The 18,150-nt window shown below is 48.1% G+C and overlaps 1 protein-coding gene across 1 annotated transcript in view; it reads left to right on the top strand.

Moving 5' to 3' along the window:
* The window catches only part of GPC4 (glypican 4), a gene marked incomplete at its 5' end in the record, with an annotated part of 39,727 nt that extends 21,933 nt beyond the window's left edge, over positions 1-17,794 (top strand). The window contains 8 exons of the mRNA XM_081336419.1: positions 1,957-2,115; positions 8,761-9,152; positions 11,931-12,096; positions 13,485-13,615; positions 14,087-14,233; positions 14,892-15,028; positions 15,992-16,167; positions 17,393-17,794. Coding sequence (XP_081192545.1) covers positions 1,957-2,115; positions 8,761-9,152; positions 11,931-12,096; positions 13,485-13,615; positions 14,087-14,233; positions 14,892-15,028; positions 15,992-16,167; positions 17,393-17,601 — 1,517 coding nt within the window. The 3' untranslated portion in view covers positions 17,602-17,794. The remainder of the gene's footprint in view (positions 1-1,956; positions 2,116-8,760; positions 9,153-11,930; positions 12,097-13,484; positions 13,616-14,086; positions 14,234-14,891; positions 15,029-15,991; positions 16,168-17,392) is intronic.
* Positions 17,795-18,150: the final 356 nt, after the last annotated feature.

The raw sequence follows: 18,150 nt of genomic DNA, 5'->3' as shown, positions 1-18,150 counted from the left end.
CTCAGGGAAGGTAAACGATGAAAATTAAGACACTTTTGTATCAAGGTCTCTGTGTGAGAGAAGGGTGGACACTCCTTTGGGTCAAGGCTACTCGTAAGACTTCTTTGCCTGTGGTTTATTTTCTGAGCTACACTGAACTGTAAACCAAGTATCTGGGCTTGGTTTCCAGAACATGCTTGGCTAAATCAGGGATTGTGGTTTAGGCTGTTGGTGACTTGTTGGGCTGTACAGATAAGGCCGCAGTGGCAGCCTCAGAAAAACCAGAAAGAAGTGGCTGAACAGGCAGAAAAAACTCAAGAGGCATTTCTGGGCTGGCAACCTGAAGTCCTCCATTAGATCCTTAAAGAAATCAGTAATAATGTATTGTGTCTTAACTTTAGGAGGTTCCATAAATGGAAAGTGTCTTGCACTGCCTGGAGGGATTCAGTTGTGCCCAGGGGAACATCCAGACCTGGGATCTTGTGCTCGTGAGATGGGCACACTGTGCCCTGAGTCGCCCCTGGCTGTGTTCTCCCATGTTGCACAGCAGCTTTTCCTCTGTTTTAGGATCCCTTGATTGATGGCAGGGAAGAGTGTGTTCTCCATCCACGGCCCATCCCAGGGCAGGGAGAATGTTGGGGTTCCTTGGCACGGTATTTTCAGGCATGGCATTGACCCAGCGGGCTAAGGCTAGGAGCGTTGGGTGGAGACTTAATCAAGAGGCATAAAGAGTCACACGGAGTGGGAAGGGGAAGAAACCTGCACTGCTCAGTTTATGTTTTGAAAATGGTAAAACCACTTCTTGTCAGTGTGCAAAGGGCCAGGAGCATGAGTTGAGTTCAAAGCCCAGAAGAGTTTATTATTGCTATTTAAACATAAGAATCTAGTCAACTAACAGTCAAAGCTAAATTGGGGCTAGATAAGGGTCAACAAGGAGGGTTCAACTTGGGTCTCTTGTGGCAACGCAAGGACTCTAATGTGATGACACGTTTAACTTCACCTTCCAGCTCAGCCTGATCTCCTACACTTCTGTTCAATTTGATTGAATCTGGAGGTTGTGTTACTGAACGGGGCTGCTTTTCAACACAAGCCCTGTGGAAACCAAGGGTACCCAAAAGGTGAAGCGGTCCACAGGCTGGTTCTTTGTCCTTTGCCCATAAAATTTCAAATGAAGGAAGAGCAAACAGGAAAGTGGGCCTAACCAGGCATGACGATCGCCCGTGATTCAGCCTGCAATTTTTGGTCTGAGACATGGATTTAAGCATGGATTTACTGGGCTGAAAAAGATGACTCTGATCGGAAAACATGTTGAAATGGTTAGGGGCAAGGTTCAAACAAAGATCACAAGAAGCTTGAATCTTTTACGCCAACGGGTCTGGGCTGGATTGCTCTCTTGCAAGGGCAATGCTGTTGTATATTGGAAGTTGTGTGAAAGCTGTTTAGAGCCGTGACAAGCTCGGTATGGTGGCTGCCAACCAACCCATGAATCCTAGTTTACTGCCATGCAAAACGCAATCACCGTTTCCCTGGTTCCTGCACATTGTGGAAGTGAGTTTGTACACCTGTTAACCTCTCTCTGAAGTCACAAGTACAAGGATGAAACAAAGGTCTTCTCTGCCCCCCCCGCGCCCCCCCATTTTGGATGCTTCCTTGTTTTAAGAAGATTGCTGAAGACAGATTTGTTTTATCGGGCCTTTAACTCAGCCTCTGTCTGGGGTCTGGTTGATTTATGATGAGTCTTGGTTTTTGTTTTGATTTATTTCTAGCCTTTGCTTTTAGAAGTCTTACTTCTGGTAACCCACCCTGGATGGAGTTACAAGAGGGTTGGGCAGCTTCTAAAAATCATAAACTGAATAGATGCCCTTACGAAATGCTTGCCAGGAACTTGCTTTTTGTGGATTGGCCCGGTTAAGCTTCCGGGCGGTTGGCATGGACATGGGTGCCTGGGCTCAAGGTCTCCCTTTGATGTGTTTTTAGGTGATCACTTGAAAGTTTGCCCTCAAGGGTACACCTGCTGTTCCCAAGCCATGGAGGAGAAGTACTGGCAGCAGAGCAGACAAGATTTCAGCCATGCTGTTGTCGAGCTGAGCAACAATTTGCAAGGAACCTTCAGTTCGCGATACAAAAAGTTTGACGGTGAGTCTCTGCTCTGGGCGACTTCTGAATCTTGCGAGATTCACGTATTGGAGGCTTGTTCACATAGGGCTAGTTGGGGTCATCTTCCCTCTTGCTTCCTCCCTTCCTCCTCCTCTTCTCTTTTCTTCTGTTCTCTTCCTCTTTTTCCTCTTTCCTCTTTCCTCTCCTCCCCTCCCCTCTCCTCCATGCCTGCCTCTCTCTTCTCCCATGACTTCTCTTGCTGGGTGACTCCTGAGTTGTGGAACCAAGCTTAGAATAACCCTTGCTTGGCAAAGGCCTTCTGAAGATGCCCTGATGGAGTCCCTTTGAGTGGCCCACGTGGGGAACGCAACCACATTCCCACTCTGGTTCCTAAATACATAAATAACATCTGGAGCCTGAATCTCACCGGGCTGTTTCCACAAACCCTGTGACCCATTCAAGTCTAAATCTGGAGTATTGTGGTTCATGGGTTGCTGTGAGGATTGGGAACCAAGGTGCAGGTGGCTCCGAAGGGGAGTTATTTTTCTTGTGGGGAAATGCTGGTTTACAGCCCTTCCACTCATGACATAACTTTAGCCTCAGCAGCCTTTCACCCAATGGACAGGGCAGCAAATGACTTTATTTCTTTCATGGCTTTTGCAAGGCGGCCTTAAACCAACACGGCTCCTCAAAGGTCAGGCATCTCAGAATCTGTTTTGAGTGGGTGGTTTTCGCAGAATTAAAAGACGCATTTTTTTTCCTGCTTTTGTGGCTTCTCTGCTGTTATTCTTCGTGCAGTTGTGACACAGACACAGGGAGTCTGGAAAGGGACAAAGTGAAATCTGACACCGAGAGGCAAGCAAAGCAGAGCGAAGGCGGGCAGGAACAAAGAAGGGATGGTGGGCATTTCCTTCTGGGATTCCTGATCGGATCGCCATGGAGAAAATCTTATCAATGTGGTCACCAGGAGTAAAAAAAAAGAAGACTTAAGGTTTCCCCCCATCCCCCCCCCCATCTTCATTAGTTGGATTTGGGCAGCAGGATGGGATTGCTAAAAGCCAGATTGGCCCCCAGGAAGCAGAAGATAGCCCCGAGGAAGCATCCCCCCCCAAATCTGACCTTCCTCTGAGCAGAGACGTGAGGGCCAGCCTGCCAAAGGCTGGAGGTTCCCCCCCCCTTGCAGGATGCAAAAGGGGGGGGCGCTCGCCGGGAATACGGAACCAAAGGGGTGGAAGGGACCTTGGAGGCTGCCTAGTCCCCACCCCCTGCTTGAGCAGGAGACCCAATGGCTGTCCAGTCTCTTCTTGAAGACCTCCAGTGATGGAGCAGCCCCAACTCCTGGAGGCAAGCCGTGCCCCCGGCTGATTCTCCTCATTGCCAGGAAATTCCTCCTTAGTTCTAGGTTGCTCCTCTCCTTGCTTCGTTTCCACCCATTGTTTCTCGTCCTGCCTTCAGGGGCTGCTTTGGAAAACAGGTGGACCCCCTCAAACCTGGAAAGACGGCTTCCACGCCACCCCCACCCCCTCTCTTCTCTAGACATCCCCGGTTCCTGCAACGTTCGTTCGCCTGCAGCTTCCCAGTCTCAGCCTCTTTCTGGTGGGAGTCAGTTCTGGGAGGGAAGGGAGGCATCGGGGCGGGAGGCAGGAACTGTTTACTGGCGCTTGGGCAGCCCTCCAACTTGGAATAACCGTTCAGGGCTGCCCTTGCCCTGGCCTGTCTCCCAGCTGCAGAAAAGCCGAGCAAATTGACATTTGGGGGGAAGATTTTTGCAAGGCAGACAGATGGCTTTGCAAATTCACCCGGGAGCACATTTTCTTGCCCCTCCCTCTCTAAAGCTTGTTTAATTACAAATACAAACTCAGCTGGGCTTCCCTTCCCTCCTTCCCTTTCTTCTCTCGCTCTTCCTATTTTCCCTCTCTTTCCTGTGCCGATAAGTGCTAACAGATGGTTCTCCAAACCAAATGGCTCTTCAGAATTCCTAGGAAAGCTCCTGCCCCAATCTTCTGATCCCAGGGAAGACACAGAGGGGTGTCAGGAGACTCCCGCCCCGGGGAGTCAGATTGCAGAGGACAATCTGTCCAGGGCAGAGAGACTTTTGTCCGGCTCTTGTTCAGCTATCCAGCAAATGTTTAGGGCAAGGATATCCAACCTTGGCAACTTGAAGATTTGTGGACTTCAGCTCCCAGAATTCCCCAACTCTTTAGAGAAAGAGTTGACCAGGATGAATTGACTATTGTGCTAGATAAAAACCCGAGGGACTTAAGTTCCCATCTCCACACTCTGGATGGTCTTGAGACCCTCCGTGTCTCTCAGCCCCATCCTTCTCTCCCAAAATGGTTTCCGCTGAATCGCTGGGCAGACCAAAGACCCCATTTCTGAGGTCGGGAGAGGTGGAAGATTTAACAGGAAGGGTCCATCTGTTTTGATGTCCCCATCCAGCTCACACCTTGCCTCCGATCAGAGAATGCCGACTGGTGGCCCCCAGGGGGAGAGCGTTCTCTGTGGGCGCGCCAGACCTGTGGAACCGCTTGCCGGTTGAGCTCCGGATGGCCGCCGACCTTCGCTCCTTCCGGCGCAATTTAAAAACTTATTTATTTGAACAATCTGGCCTGGTCTGATGGGTTTGGGGTTGGATTTAGTTTTAACACACTTATTATTGTATTATATTGGGTATAATTATTTAATTCTTTTTAACTCTTTTTAACTTTTGTATTTACATTTTGATATTTATTGCCCTGTACACAGCCCTGAGTCCTTCAGGAGAAGGGCGGTATAAAAATTTAATAAATAAATAAATAAATATGCATCACAGTTCCGGTCACAGGTCCAGCAAAATCGCAGGCGACTCACCTTGTGAATGTGTTCAGTCTTCCTTTCAGCACTCTGCCTGCCTAGCAGCTCGCCGTGATCCATTTCTGCCCCACGCAAGGACTAGACACGTGTTTGTAGGAAATGACCTGAGTTGGTATTGGAGGATCTGGAAATCAGTTAAGGGGGATCTAGGACAGTCATCAGGGTCCCTCTTGATCTGAATTAGGGCGCTGCAAGGAGAGACATCAAAGTTTTTCTCCCCTCCCCCCATGGGGGTTTTATCATTATTTGGATTTTTTTTTCTTGTGTGTGGCTGAGATGAAACTTTAATAAGTGTTCCAGAGCCAAGCTCACCATTATTTAAGGGTTCATGCATTCTAATCCTTGGTAGATGGGGCCACTTGGAGAAAATAAGCAGAATAACAGATCTGGAAGGTCCAAACCCCAGTTCAGGCAGGAGACCCTATTCCATTTCTGACAAAAATGGCTGCCTAGTCTCTTAAAAACCTCCAGGGATGGAGCACCCACAACTTCTGGTGGCAAGCTGTTCCACTGGTTAATTGTCCTTACTTTCAGGAAATTCCTCCCTTAGTTCCAGGTTGTTTCTCTCATTGATTAGTTTCCATCTGTTGCTTCTTCTCCTGCCTTTGGGTGCTTAGGAGAATAGGTTTAGTAGTAGTAGTAGTAGTTAGTAGCAGCAGCAGCAGCAGCGGCATTTTCTGCCCCAAACCCTGCCCCACACACTCACATACGCACACACAGGCACACAATACCCCATGGCCTTGTCCATGTCCATCAGCACAATTTAATTCTAAGCCAAATGGAGCAACAGCTCTCTGGCTATTAATAGTTTGGGGCCTTCCTAAGACACCCCCCCCTTTTTAGCTTCTGCAGTGGGGTTTGACTGGCTCACCCTCCTCATTGAGAATTTCAAGGCAACACCCCTCCCCCCACTGTAAAACACACACTTTTACAATGCTGTAAAACAAGAAAGTAATCTCAAAACGTCCAGCTTGTGTTTGAGAACAAGTCCTGCTCCCAAGATAAACAAAAGGTGTTAATTCATTTTGTCCTTCAAACTGTCAAGATAGCAGCTTGCCCACCCACCATTCTTTCTTCTCCCCACCTTTCAAAGTTGTAGGGGTTATTCCTAGGCCACCTTGAGGCTCATTAATCAGCATCTATCTGCCTTCTTCAAGGGGGAAAATTAATACTTAACCAGGATAACCTTTGAAGCAAATTCTCACCTGGGCTAGTAGGTACTTACACATACATACACACACACACACACACACACACACACACACACACACCCCAGGCCCCTGGCCTCATGGGTGAACTGCTCTCCAACTGGGGTGTTGGGCTGGCTGAACAAGCGGAGCCGCTGTCCTCTTGGGACAATGGCTTATTCAACCCCAAATCTCAGTTTTGCTGCAGAAATTTGGCCTAGATTGGGACTGCAGGATGCTCAGCCATCCTCTGACATACCCTGGGCCTTCCCAACCGACCAGCGGTTTATTAGCAATAAAGAGAATTTAGAACAATCAATCAGTGGAACGGTTGGCCTCCAGAAATTGTGGGTGCTCCATTACTGGGGGGGGGGGAGAGACTAGATTGCTATTTGTCCAGAATAGTGTGAGGTAATTGTGTGCGAAATTTTAAGATTTGTGGACTTCAACTTGGCTGTGAAGTCCACAAGTCTTAAAAGGTTCCAAAGTTGGCACTCCAGGTCTAGGGTCTCTGGCTTAAGCAGGGGGTTGAACTAGAAGACCTCCAAGGTCCCTTCCAAGTCTGTTATTCTGGCCGTTCTCCAGGACCTGCCTGGTGCCTGGCCTCTGAATTCAGGAGGGATATTTTCAGAGCCAACGTGATCCGGAGGCTTTTCCTCCAGGTAAGCGTCCAAAGAGGAAACCGATCCGGTCTTTTGATTCAAAGGTCAGGAAGGCAGAGGGTTGGGGGTGGGGGGAGAGAGGAAGCGAGCCTTCAAAATGATTAAGTGAATTAGAAATTAATACCTCCCACCCTGTGCAGGTTTGTAATGTAGAGGAAAGCGGGAAGGAATTGCAGACAGGAAATGCCAGTCATGGGAACGGGCAGATACCTCGGTGCTAATCCTGGCCAAGGGGTATGTATGGTGTGGGGAGGGGGGTCACCATGCAGACAGGAGCCTTGTCTTGAGGGTCTGTTTTGCTTCTGCTCCTCAAGCTCTTCTTTCGTTGGCCAAGTCCATCCCAAGAGCCCACAGCTACATTCAAAAGCAGCCTTCTTGTGGATGTATTTTAAAAGTCCTCCCGTTTTATTTCTTCCCCCCCCCCCCTGCAAAATGTCCTGAGTCAGACTTTGTTTGTGCTGGAGCCCTTTGAAGATTTTGAAAGTTTGAATTCCAACCAACTGCAGCCTGTCTTTAAACAAGGTTTAAATTCAGAGGGGGCCAAAGATATTTTCCCCGGCTGCCTCTCTCTCTCTGCTCCAGTTTCTGACCACTTTCGAGTCGACACACTGCCTCCTTTGAGCGTGCAGCACAGAGGCCTGTGTGATTCAAACATCTTTGCCGGACCCAGGTCTGGAGAAGACGACACCCAGGCCTCTGGACGAAGCCTCCACCAACTTCTTCACCTTGCAAGGAAGGGCTGGGCTTGCTGTGCGAAGTCCTAATATCCAGCCCTAGGAATTCTCACCCTATTGATTCATTCTCCCCAGTTCTGAGGGATATTAAATCATGAAACCCCATTCTACGCAGGATGGGTGGGAGATGGTAATCTTGCAAAGAACCTCTTTGGGAGACGGCCAGCTGTTTCATGTTACAGACATCTGTCCCTTATTAGAAATTTCTTAGGTTATTACATGGTGGTATTAAATATTTATTGTTGGGCTTTCTTCCTATCGCTGAGGACCTCTCCCTGAACACAATCCTTGTAGTACTTTCTGGCCGCAGAGGGCCTCCTGCCCTTTCAACTCTCTTTTCTCCGGTCGCATTTTCCAGGTGTGGTGTGGAATACACCCACAACTAACACTTGTATTGCCCCGAACCCATCTGCCTGTGGCTGGTTGATTTTTTTTCTTTGGGGAGGGGGTTTCTCCAAGGCCATTGTGTGCCAACGTAGCAACTCTGTGATAGGTGGGACCATGGTTCCCATCCTTGCTGAACCCCTGGGAGATGATTGAGGTTCTGAAGTTGGACGCGGCTGTGTTCTGTGCAGTACGCGTAGATTCAGCCTTTCTTCCCCTGGGTTTGGCTTCTCTGTTGAGCCATGAACAGGTCATGTGACCTGGGTTCACATAGCACAAAAAGGTAATGGAGTTTGAAACACAGCCAATCCAGCCAATGTTGATTTGGTGAAGGACATACCCTCAGTGTATCCAGATAAGGCGGTCTTCACTGTTTTGATGCTATTTGGGGGGTAAACTGACTAGGACCAAATGTTTCTCTAGATGTGAAATAATAGGAATGTATGTAAGGGGCATATGTAAGAAATGGACTTACTGAGTTGGCTTTTTCTGTATCTGATTCAAAATATTCTCCCTTTTTGATTGACTCCAAAATATTTTGCTTATTGTCCTGTTTCTAGTCAAAGAATAGAGAAGCTTCTGCATATTGTAGGTAGGATTCCCGTCGCAGCCTCTGCAAGGAGGGTCAAGAGGTCAAGATGGTGACTACCATCCTGTGGTCAGAGCCCCCGTCCCTTTTTTTACATGTGATGTATGTGCAAAACATTTTCAGTCACACAATCATGGCTACCAACGCAACCTGTGGACACCGCTGATTCCTTCCAAACTTGGTGGAACTTTCTCCAGAACGTTACCTTAGATGTTGACACCCCCACACACACACACCAATTCCGTGCAGTCAATTTCTTCCTTCTCTTCCCCCAGAGTTTTTCAGAGAGCTCCTGGACAACGCTGAGAAATCCTTGAACGACATGTTTGTACGGACTTATGGCCTCCTGTACACGCAGAACTCGGAGATGTTCAAGGACCTCTTTGTGGAGCTGAAGCGATATTATGCGGGCGGGAGGGTCAACCTGGAAGAGATGCTGAATGACTTTTGGGCCCGTCTCCTGGAGCGCATGTTCCGCCTGGTCAACCCCCAGTATCACTTTTCGGACGAGTACCTGGAGTGCGTCAGCAAGTACACCGAGCAGTTGAAGCCCTTTGGAGACGTCCCACGAAAGCTGAAGCTGCAGGTGACCCGGGCTTTTGTGGCAGCCCGCACCTTTGCCCAGGGTCTGGCCGTGGCCAGGGATGCGGTGGCCAAAGTCTCTGCGGTGAGTGGGTGCTTTTGCTTCAGTGGTGGCCAACTTGCAGAAGGGGGGGGGAGTCACCTTTTCGTAGGGGGTGTCCCAGACAAGTGATTGCACTGATTGCCCTACTTTGAAAATAAATCGTAGGGACAACCCAAGAGGTCAAGATCACAGCTGCAATGTGTGTCAAAACAGGACTTCAGTTGTGCAGTTGCCATTGTTATCTTGTAGGAAAGTAGGACAAAGAGGAATAAACATATCAGAAGGTGTGTGAGAGAGAGGAGGAGGAGGAAGTGCATCCATCTATTGGGTTATCGACCCTCCCGTGTCTGGTCCCACTTGATGTCCATCTTCACGGAGAACCTCATGAGAAGCTCGAGATCTGTAGATGAAGGTTCTAAACGAGGCCTTTGCTGGGCTTTGATAGACCAAACTTCACTTTTTCAATTGGTCCAAGCAGAGCTCCTGTTTTCCTCCTGTTAAATTTGTACAAAAAAAAAAAGAGAGAAAGAGAAAGGTGATGATAATGACGAAAGTTGTTCTGGATGATATTCTGCTTTTATGTCTTCCTTGAGCCGGGCTCTTGCAAATCTTCCTTTGCCCTCCAGGGCACTCTTTAAATTCAACCTAATTGATTGCAAGGGGCAGATTAAGGCATTTCAGTCTCTCGGCAAAGTCCCTGCTGCAAATTTGGGAGGCTGTTTTGCGGTCAGTTCCCACCCAACGCCCCAAAATATATATATGCATATATTTTTTGTACCTTTTGGAGTCTTCGGAATAGGAGGACTTTTCCTTCAACATATTCTCTCATTTCCCCTTGGAAATCGCAAAAGCCAGTATGGGGATTTGTAATATTATTGAACCCCTGACCGGCATTAAAATCAACAGGTTTAAATTGCCGGGCAACACGGAGATTTCCTGCCCAAATCTTGGGGCGATCTTATTATATATATTTCGAAGAGAAGAAAAGGGGGAGAAATATGTAAGCCAGACCCTGCAGTGACTCATGGAAGAGAGAAACCTGATATTTTGCAACTCACAGACTAGAGTAATGAAGACCATATGGCTAAATGTCATTCAAATTACGCTGGAGCCAAAAAAAAGGGAAAGGGGGGATTTTTTGGCATGAACACATTCTGCCAGCAGCAGCACCAGTCCACACCCCAATTAGTGATTAATCAGGGGTTGTTTTAAAAGGGGTCAAAAGTGGCCACTAGCAGGGCAGGTGCACTTGATGGTCCAGTCTCAAAGGTGACGGGGTACCTAATGCCAGGACGTCCCAATCGCTGCATGAGGGTGATGGAAAGATTCCCCCCAAATGTTGGCCAATCCAATTTCCTGGTCTGGTTGCATCAGGGTTATTTTGTGATTTCCGACTGGATGGGATCACCTAGGTTAGGGGTGTCCAACCTTGGCGACTTTTAAGTCCTCTGGACTTCCGACACCCGGAATTCTGGCTGGGGAGTTCTGGAAATTGAAATCCACAGGTCTTAAAGTCAACACTTTGAGAAACCTTGCTGTAAATCAGGGCTCTTCAAACTTGGCCCTTTTATGACTTGTGGACTTCAACTCCCAGAATTTGCTGGCTGAGGAATTCTGGGAGTTGAAGTCCACAAGTCATAAAAGGGCCAAGCTTGAAGAGCCCTGCTCTAAATTAAGAAAAAGCCTTTGCAATTGGATGACTGGCTAGGGAATTCTGGGAGTTGAAGTTCAGACTTTTTAAAGTCACCAAGGATGGACAACCCTGACTTGGTGATTAAAGAGGAGAGGAAGGAAAACGGTGCGGATTTTTGGCCTCATCACCCGCTGGAGGCTAAATCTTGTAATCCCCGCCTCTGTATAAAGTGAAGCTTGGCTAGGAAGCCTGACATAATTTTGCAGAACAGGCCTCTGTGCTTTAAATGGTGGGATTCACCTTTACGCCAACCTCCCGAGTTTTGCTTTTGGTCCAGTTTATGCCCTCTTTTGTTCTTTATTATTGTTCTGTGTGGTTTCTGTGCAAACTGCCCAAGTCATCGGGCAGCGTAAAGGCCACATTCGGTCGTCACCCTCACCATCTTGGAGAAATTAACAGAATGCAGTTCACAGATTTCTTACCCTTCTGTCTATAATTTTGAAAATTAAAAACGGGAACTCAGTGCTATACTGCCTACGCAACACACACACACACACACACACACACACACGGTGAGAATGTATTAAAATAACCTGCAAAGTGTATTGTTGGCATTTCTTTCCGTCTTTCTGTTGCATGATTGAAATAATCGTAGAGTCCTTAACGTGGATGAGGGTGCCATCCATCTGCAGGCCTTCAGCAGGAGAAGGTGTGAGATGTTGACAACTCAGGTGGAGATAGGTTGTTGGTTGTGTGTGTTCAAATAGCAAAGCAATCTCCTTTTCTCCAGAGCTTGAAGTCAGAATGGGGAAGGAGGCATCTTGATTTAAGTGGTTGATAACAGGACCAACTTCCTAGGGGAGCAGAATTGCAGGGAATTCCATCAGCCAGCAAGGCGTCTGGGGTCTCCTCCTTGCCCATCTGTTTTTTTTTAAGGTGGTCAGTGGAGGTGGGCAGAATTGGGATCCAAAGTGGACCAAGGTGGTTTGGGTACAGCATGGACACCTTCACAGCAGCTCACCGCCAGCTCTGGGAGGCATCCATGCCTGCCTGCACTCCTAGTTGTGGCCTTGTGGGTGGAGATTATGTTGTCCTCGTAGCCTCGTAGACAAATTTATAAGTCACAGTCAACAATGGTAACATAGTGGCTCTTCCTCTTTCTGCTGCCCCCTCCCTTCTCCCCAAAGGTCAACCCCACGCCCCAAGGGGTTCGTGCCCTGACCAAGATGATGTACTGCCCGTTCTGCCGAGGCTTCGTGGCCATCAAGCCCTGTTACAACTACTGCTTCAACGTCATGCGCGGCTGCCTGGCCAACCAAGGGGAGCTGGACACCGAGTGGAACAACTTCATAGGTGAGCAGGGCCGGGCCTGCCTTTCTTTTTTTAAAAAAACACACAAAAAAAGATGGAACAAAAGCTCCCTTTTACGAGAGCACAAAGGTGGCCATTCAGACTGGAGACTGGTTGGCGTTCGCTTTTGCCCACTGCTGCAAAACTTGGTTTCTCTGGAAGGGAGCGGTTGGTAGAGAAGACACAGAGAAGACAGAATAGAAGGTGGGTGGGGATGGGGAGGAATGGGCTGGTCTCCCCCCCTCCCCCAAAAAAGACATTTTCTCTCCCCCCCCCAACATCTTTTGGTTAAGATGTAAATATCTTTTAGGGGAATGATCAGTAAGTTATCTGGGATGATCAGAGTGGTAATTTCTGAAGAAGAAGAAGGGGTCTGTGTGCATGCATGAGATCCTTCCTCCCTCCCTCCCTCCCTCCCTCCCTCCCTCCTGCTTTTCATTTCTGGGCCACCGGGGTCCTGGCTTCACACCAGGGTGTGTGTGTGTCTGTGTGTTGAGGAGGGCCTGGCCGGCGGGCCTTCTGAATGACTCCGTGATTGAGGCCCTGGTGCCTCAGTGGCAGGAATGGGAGAACCTTCCTTCTTGAGGTCTCCTGATTTCGTAAGGTCCTGGTTTCCTTTTGGGGAGCGCTCCCACCCCATCTTCTTTGAGGAGAACAATTCTTGGCTTGGCAAGGAGTTGCACGTCCTCCTTTTCTCCTCTGAGGAGCTCAACATCTGAATCGCCCAAAGTTCTGGAGCGCCTTCCCCCCCCCCCCCGCCTTGGCCGAAAGCCTTTTTCCCCCGTGTGCCGATTCTTGACTGCTGCTTCTGCAAACAGGAAGACCTGAAACCCACTTTGAGTAAACAGTGCAGGGATGGCAGATGGTCTTATTTATTTTAGATAATTTGTTCTGATTGTAACATTCGGAGAAGGATGCAATTTGAAGAGGCTGGAATCTCTCCTGGGGAGACTTGGGGGCGGGCAGACTTTTAGCCTGGTTTCTGAAACCTTGGGGTGCCCACCTAACGAGACCCGTTGCCGTAGATTCACGTCCCCTTTTCGGCAGCCCAAGCTGCAGGACTGTTAATTGCAATTAATAAAGCGGGACTCAAAATTTTGCAAAGTTAATGCTTGTTTTTCTGCTCCAAAGTGTGAGGTAATGGAGAGGAGCAGCAAATAAACCAGATACATCATCTTTTTACAACATCGCTCGACATAATTTGGCCAGTGTTTAATTAATGAATGCAAAGGCCTGGCCAGGGCAGAACTCTGGGAGGGATTCATATTGTCTGTGTCTCTGTGTGTGTGTGTGTGTGTGAGAGAGAGAGAGAGAGAGAGAGAGATTTTTGAGATTTTGAGACCAGTGTGAAAACTAACCGTGTCTGCTTGCCTCTGGTTTTCGCTGCCTAGATTCGATGCTGATGTTGGCCGAGAGGCTGGAAGGTCCCTTCAACATCGAGTCTGTGATGGACCCCATCGATGTGAAGATTTCAGATGCCATCATGAATATGCAAGAAAACAGCTTACAGGTGTCCCAAAAGGTACGTTGAGGGCGTTCTGTTTAGGGAGGGTGGGGCGAGGAGAAAATGGGAGAATGGTTGACCTAGGAGGGGTACTTCAGGAAAAAATTCTGGAAGAATTTCAGGTGGCTTCGTGGTTTGTGTCCTGTAGGATGTCTTGTGAGGAAATCCTCATCCTCACAAAAGTTTCTAACTACTTGGTGCTCCAAAACAGAAAAATCTCTATTGGTCAGCTAATTGGGCCATGAAATGTAAATAATGAATGTAAAAACTTGGCTAATCACCATAATGACCAAGAATTCCTCACAGGCAAGGAAGTGAGATGTCTCCAGCAATCTACCAGGGTGTTCAGGAATTAGATCCAACACCCCTGAAGGACATTCAGGTTACGGAAGACCTCCAACCTGTTGCTATCATCGCTTCATGAAAGTCTGGGTGGGGAAAATCAGTTCACCAGAGGTGTGGTGCTCTCCTGTGTCTTCCTTGGCCTAGGTCTTTCAAGGGTGTGGGCAACCCAAGATGCTGACACAAAGCCGAACATCCCGCTCTGCTTCAGACAACAGCTTCAGTGCCCGCTTTAGGCCTTACAACCCGGAGGAACGTCCCACAACAGCTGCAGGAACGAGTTTGGATCGACTGGTGAGTACAGAGCCCTGGATAATGGCCGTTGTGGCTCGGAAGGGCCGCAAAAACGACAAGCCACATGTTCTGCTTTGACCTCCCAAAGAAGGAGTAGCACGCACCCCCCCATTATGAAGATTATTAAAATAGATTGTTCTTGATGTTGCTCTATTTTAGATGGGTGGTCTCCAGGTCCAAGAATTCTGAACCGTAACCAGATCAGCTGGGCAATTTTAAGAATTGATGTCCATTTGCCTGAAAGATAGCCCAGTAGGGGAAGGTCAATTGGTCAGTTGATTGATTAGATGCCACCCATCTCATGACAGCAAAATAACAATAGTTAAAACACTTACAGGAAATCACAAGAAAAAGTAGCCTTTGAGAACAAACCAGCCAGTGTTAAAATGGGTAAACTCAAGGCCTCCAAGGCAGGATTTAAGGCCTTTGTGACAGGATAGTAGGGTTGGGGCCGATACGGCATTCCACAGAGAGCTCAAAAGGCTGGCTGGGGAATTCTGGGAGTTGAAGCCCACCCATCATAAAGAGGCTAAAGTTGAGCAACTCTGCTCTGGAGAACCTCAACTAGCCAAGCTAGCTGAGGCTGGCCGATGGGATAAGGCAACAAGGATAAGGATAAGGCCGTTTCGAGCTGGATTTTCTCTTGCTGAACCCCCAGGTGACCGATGTGAAGGAGAAACTGAAGCAGGCGAAGAAGTTCTGGTCTTCCCTTCCCAGCAACATCTGCGGCAATGAGAAAATGGCCGCTGGCAACGTCCAGGAAGAAGAATGCTGGAATGGAAAGAACAAGAGCAGGTGAAGGAACATTAACTGCCCATTGATAATTGCAATGTATTATTTTATATTATATATATACGTGGCTCAGTGGGTCAGGACGCTTGTCGATCAGAAGGTCGGCAGTTTGGCGGGTCGAATCCCGAGTGCCACGTAGCAGAGTGAGCGCCTGTTACTCGTCCCAGCTTCTGCCAACCTAGCAGTTCGAAAGCACGTAAAAATGCAAGTAGAAAAACATTTAATAAATATATATAGGTAGTCCTATATATATCGAGGGATGTGGTGGCTCAGTGGGTCAGGACACTGAGCTTGTCGATCAGGAGGTCCGCAGTTTGGCGGGTCGAATCCCGAGTGCCGCGTAACAGAGTGAGCGCCTGTTACTCGTCCCAGCTTCTGCCAACCTAGCAGTTCGAAAGCACGTAAAAATGCAAGTAGAAAAACATTTAATAAATATATATAGGTAGTCCTATATATATCGAGGGACGCGGTGGCTCAGTGGGTCAGGACACTGAGCTTGTCGATCAGGAGGTCCGCAGTTTGGCGGGTCGAATCCCGAGTGCCGCATAACAGAGTGAGCGCCTGTTACTCGTCCCAGCTTCTGCCAACCTAGCAGTTCAAAAGCACGTAAAAATGCAAGTAGAAAAATAGGGACCACTCCGGTAGGAAGGTAACAGCGTTCCGTGCGCCTTTGGCGTCTAGTCGTGCCGGCCACATGACGACGGAGACGTCCTTGGACAAGCGCTGCCTCCTCGGCTTTGAAACGGAGATGAGCATACACACACACACATACTTTTTAAAAATTTTTAACTAATTGTGGTTTTTTTTAATTATTGTTTTTGATGACTTTATTTCTAATGCTGCCCTGTGATCATAATAAAAACCAATGGATAAACCCAAGGCCATGAACGGAGGACTTCCCCCCCCCGAGGGGCCCTCTTGAACCCTGTGCCTGACCTGAAGCCCCCCTCCCCCTTTTCTCCCCAGGTACCTCTTCGCCGTGATGCCGAACGGCTTAGCCAACCAGGCCAACAACCCCGAAGTGGAAGTCGACACTTCAAAGCCGGACCTGTTGATCCGCCGGCAGATCGTGTCCCTCCGGGTGATGATCAGCAAGCTGAAGAGCGCCTACAACGGCAACGACGTTGACTTCATTGACATCAGTAAGCGGGACGTCGCTGTCTCGATTTGCCTGGCGGAGGCACAAAATTGGCCCCTGGGTGTAGCAGGTGGTCCCCCCCTCCCCCCCAGCTCGGATTTCCCTGCTTTGATTGATTGGGAAACCTTCTGCTGGAGGAAAGAATGAATTGAAGCCTCCACACAATTTAATGCAAAGAAAGGGAGAATACACAGCTAGTCCTCGACTTACGACCACAGTTGAGTGCCAAATCTCTGTGGCTAAGCTGAAGCATTTGTTAGGTGAGTTTTGCCCCGTTTTACGGCCTTTCTGGCCACAGCTGTTAAGTGGATCCCTGCAGCTGTTAGTGACCCGGTCGTTAAGCGAGCCCGGCTTCCCCTTTGATTTTGCCAGTCAGAAAGTCACAAAAGGGGATCGCATGAGACACACACAGACACACACACACACACACACACACACACACACACACATACCGGGACACTGTGCAACGGTCATAAATGTGAGTCAGTTGCTGAGCGTCTGAATTTTGATCGCGTGACCATGCGGGAGGCTGCAATGGACGTCAGTGTAAAAAGTCCTAAGTCACTTTTTCAGCGCCCTTGTAACTTTGAACGGTCATTAAACAAACCGTTGTAAGTTGAGGACTGCCTGTCGCTTTGTTTCCAAAGAGGCTTCAGGGCCCTAAAAGAATTCTTAAGTTTTCTTGGAAAATAAAAATGCTAAATGGCAATAATGACCAGTGTGTCTCTCCCAGAGATCGGTTCAGCTTTCAGACAAGTCAAAAAAAAACCAACAACCCAGGTTTTTGTGATCACCTGGGTCACCGTCAGAACTCTGTAAATGAGTCATAAATACCTTTTGTGGGGGATGGGGGGTACTGTTCTAACTTTGAATGGTAACTAAAGAACTGGTCCTTAAGCAAGGGCCCCCCTTCCAAACTGCCATACAGAAGCACCTGTCCATCGTCTTCAGATTAGTCCAGCGTTTCTCAACCTTGGCTGCTTGAAGAGAGTTGGACTTCAACTCCCAGAATTCAAAGAGGGCTGGGGAATTCTGGGAGTTGAAGTCTCCACCCCTTTTCAAGCGGCCACAGGTGAGAAACAGTGGATTAGTTTGTTACCTGTCTCATTTCGGTGTCTGATTCACAAGGAGAGGCCGGTCAGCAACAGGAGGAGAAGTCTCAGGCAGTTGGTTGAATCTTTAAAAAATGGATTATTTCTTTCTCTTCCCCCCCCTTTCCCCCTCCCCAGGTGACGAAAGCAGCGGAGAAGGCAGCGGTAGCGGGTGTGAATTGCAGTGTTCTCCCGAACTGGTGCCGAACACCACCGAAGTCACACAGAACGTCAACAAAATAGATAAAAAAATGACTGATTCGGCCGGCAGTTTCGGCCCATCGGAATCCCTTCTTCTTTTAAGCCTCCTCCTCTTCTTCCTTGTGGGTCAGAGACAATGGAGATAACTACGCCTGCTCCTCCTTTTATTATTATTTTTTTAAAACTGTTGGAGGCGGGCAAAAGGACTTTTTTTTAAAAAAAAGTGCCAAGGGACCGGATTTCACATTTATACCATCTAGAGACTTTTTTGGGGAAGGGTTCAAAATGTTCTTTGTAAGTTAAACGGAAAAACCATGTACAGGTTTTTTGTTTTTGTTTTTTTAAAAAAAACTCTTCTTGCCACTGGTTTTAAATCTTTTTTTCCCCTCTGCCCTCTTTTCAGGTGTTGGAAAGGGGGGTGTGAAATCACAGAACCGTTTGGACCAGTTAATCTGATCTGCTGACTGAGAAACCACAATAAATGTGGTAAACCAAGTGTGTATATACAGGCCTGTCCTTAGCTCTGGTGTGTGTTGTTTTAAATCAGGCTTCCCCCACCCCCCCATCACTCTTTTCCTTTAATTTTATTTTAGCTTTTTTTTTTTTTTTAAAAAATCAACTGTTCTAGATTGGTAATTTTAAAGGATGATTTCTTTCTTGAAATAGGAAATTTATCTGTACAGAAGCGGAAGGAA

The sequence above is a fragment of the Vipera berus genome (assembly GCF_964194415.1).
Source record: "Vipera berus genome assembly, chromosome: 11".
NCBI classification, from domain to species: domain Eukaryota; kingdom Metazoa; phylum Chordata; class Lepidosauria; order Squamata; family Viperidae; genus Vipera; species Vipera berus.
The sequence above is the reverse complement of the archived record's forward strand: the minus strand, read 5'-3'. Positions and strand labels throughout refer to the sequence as shown.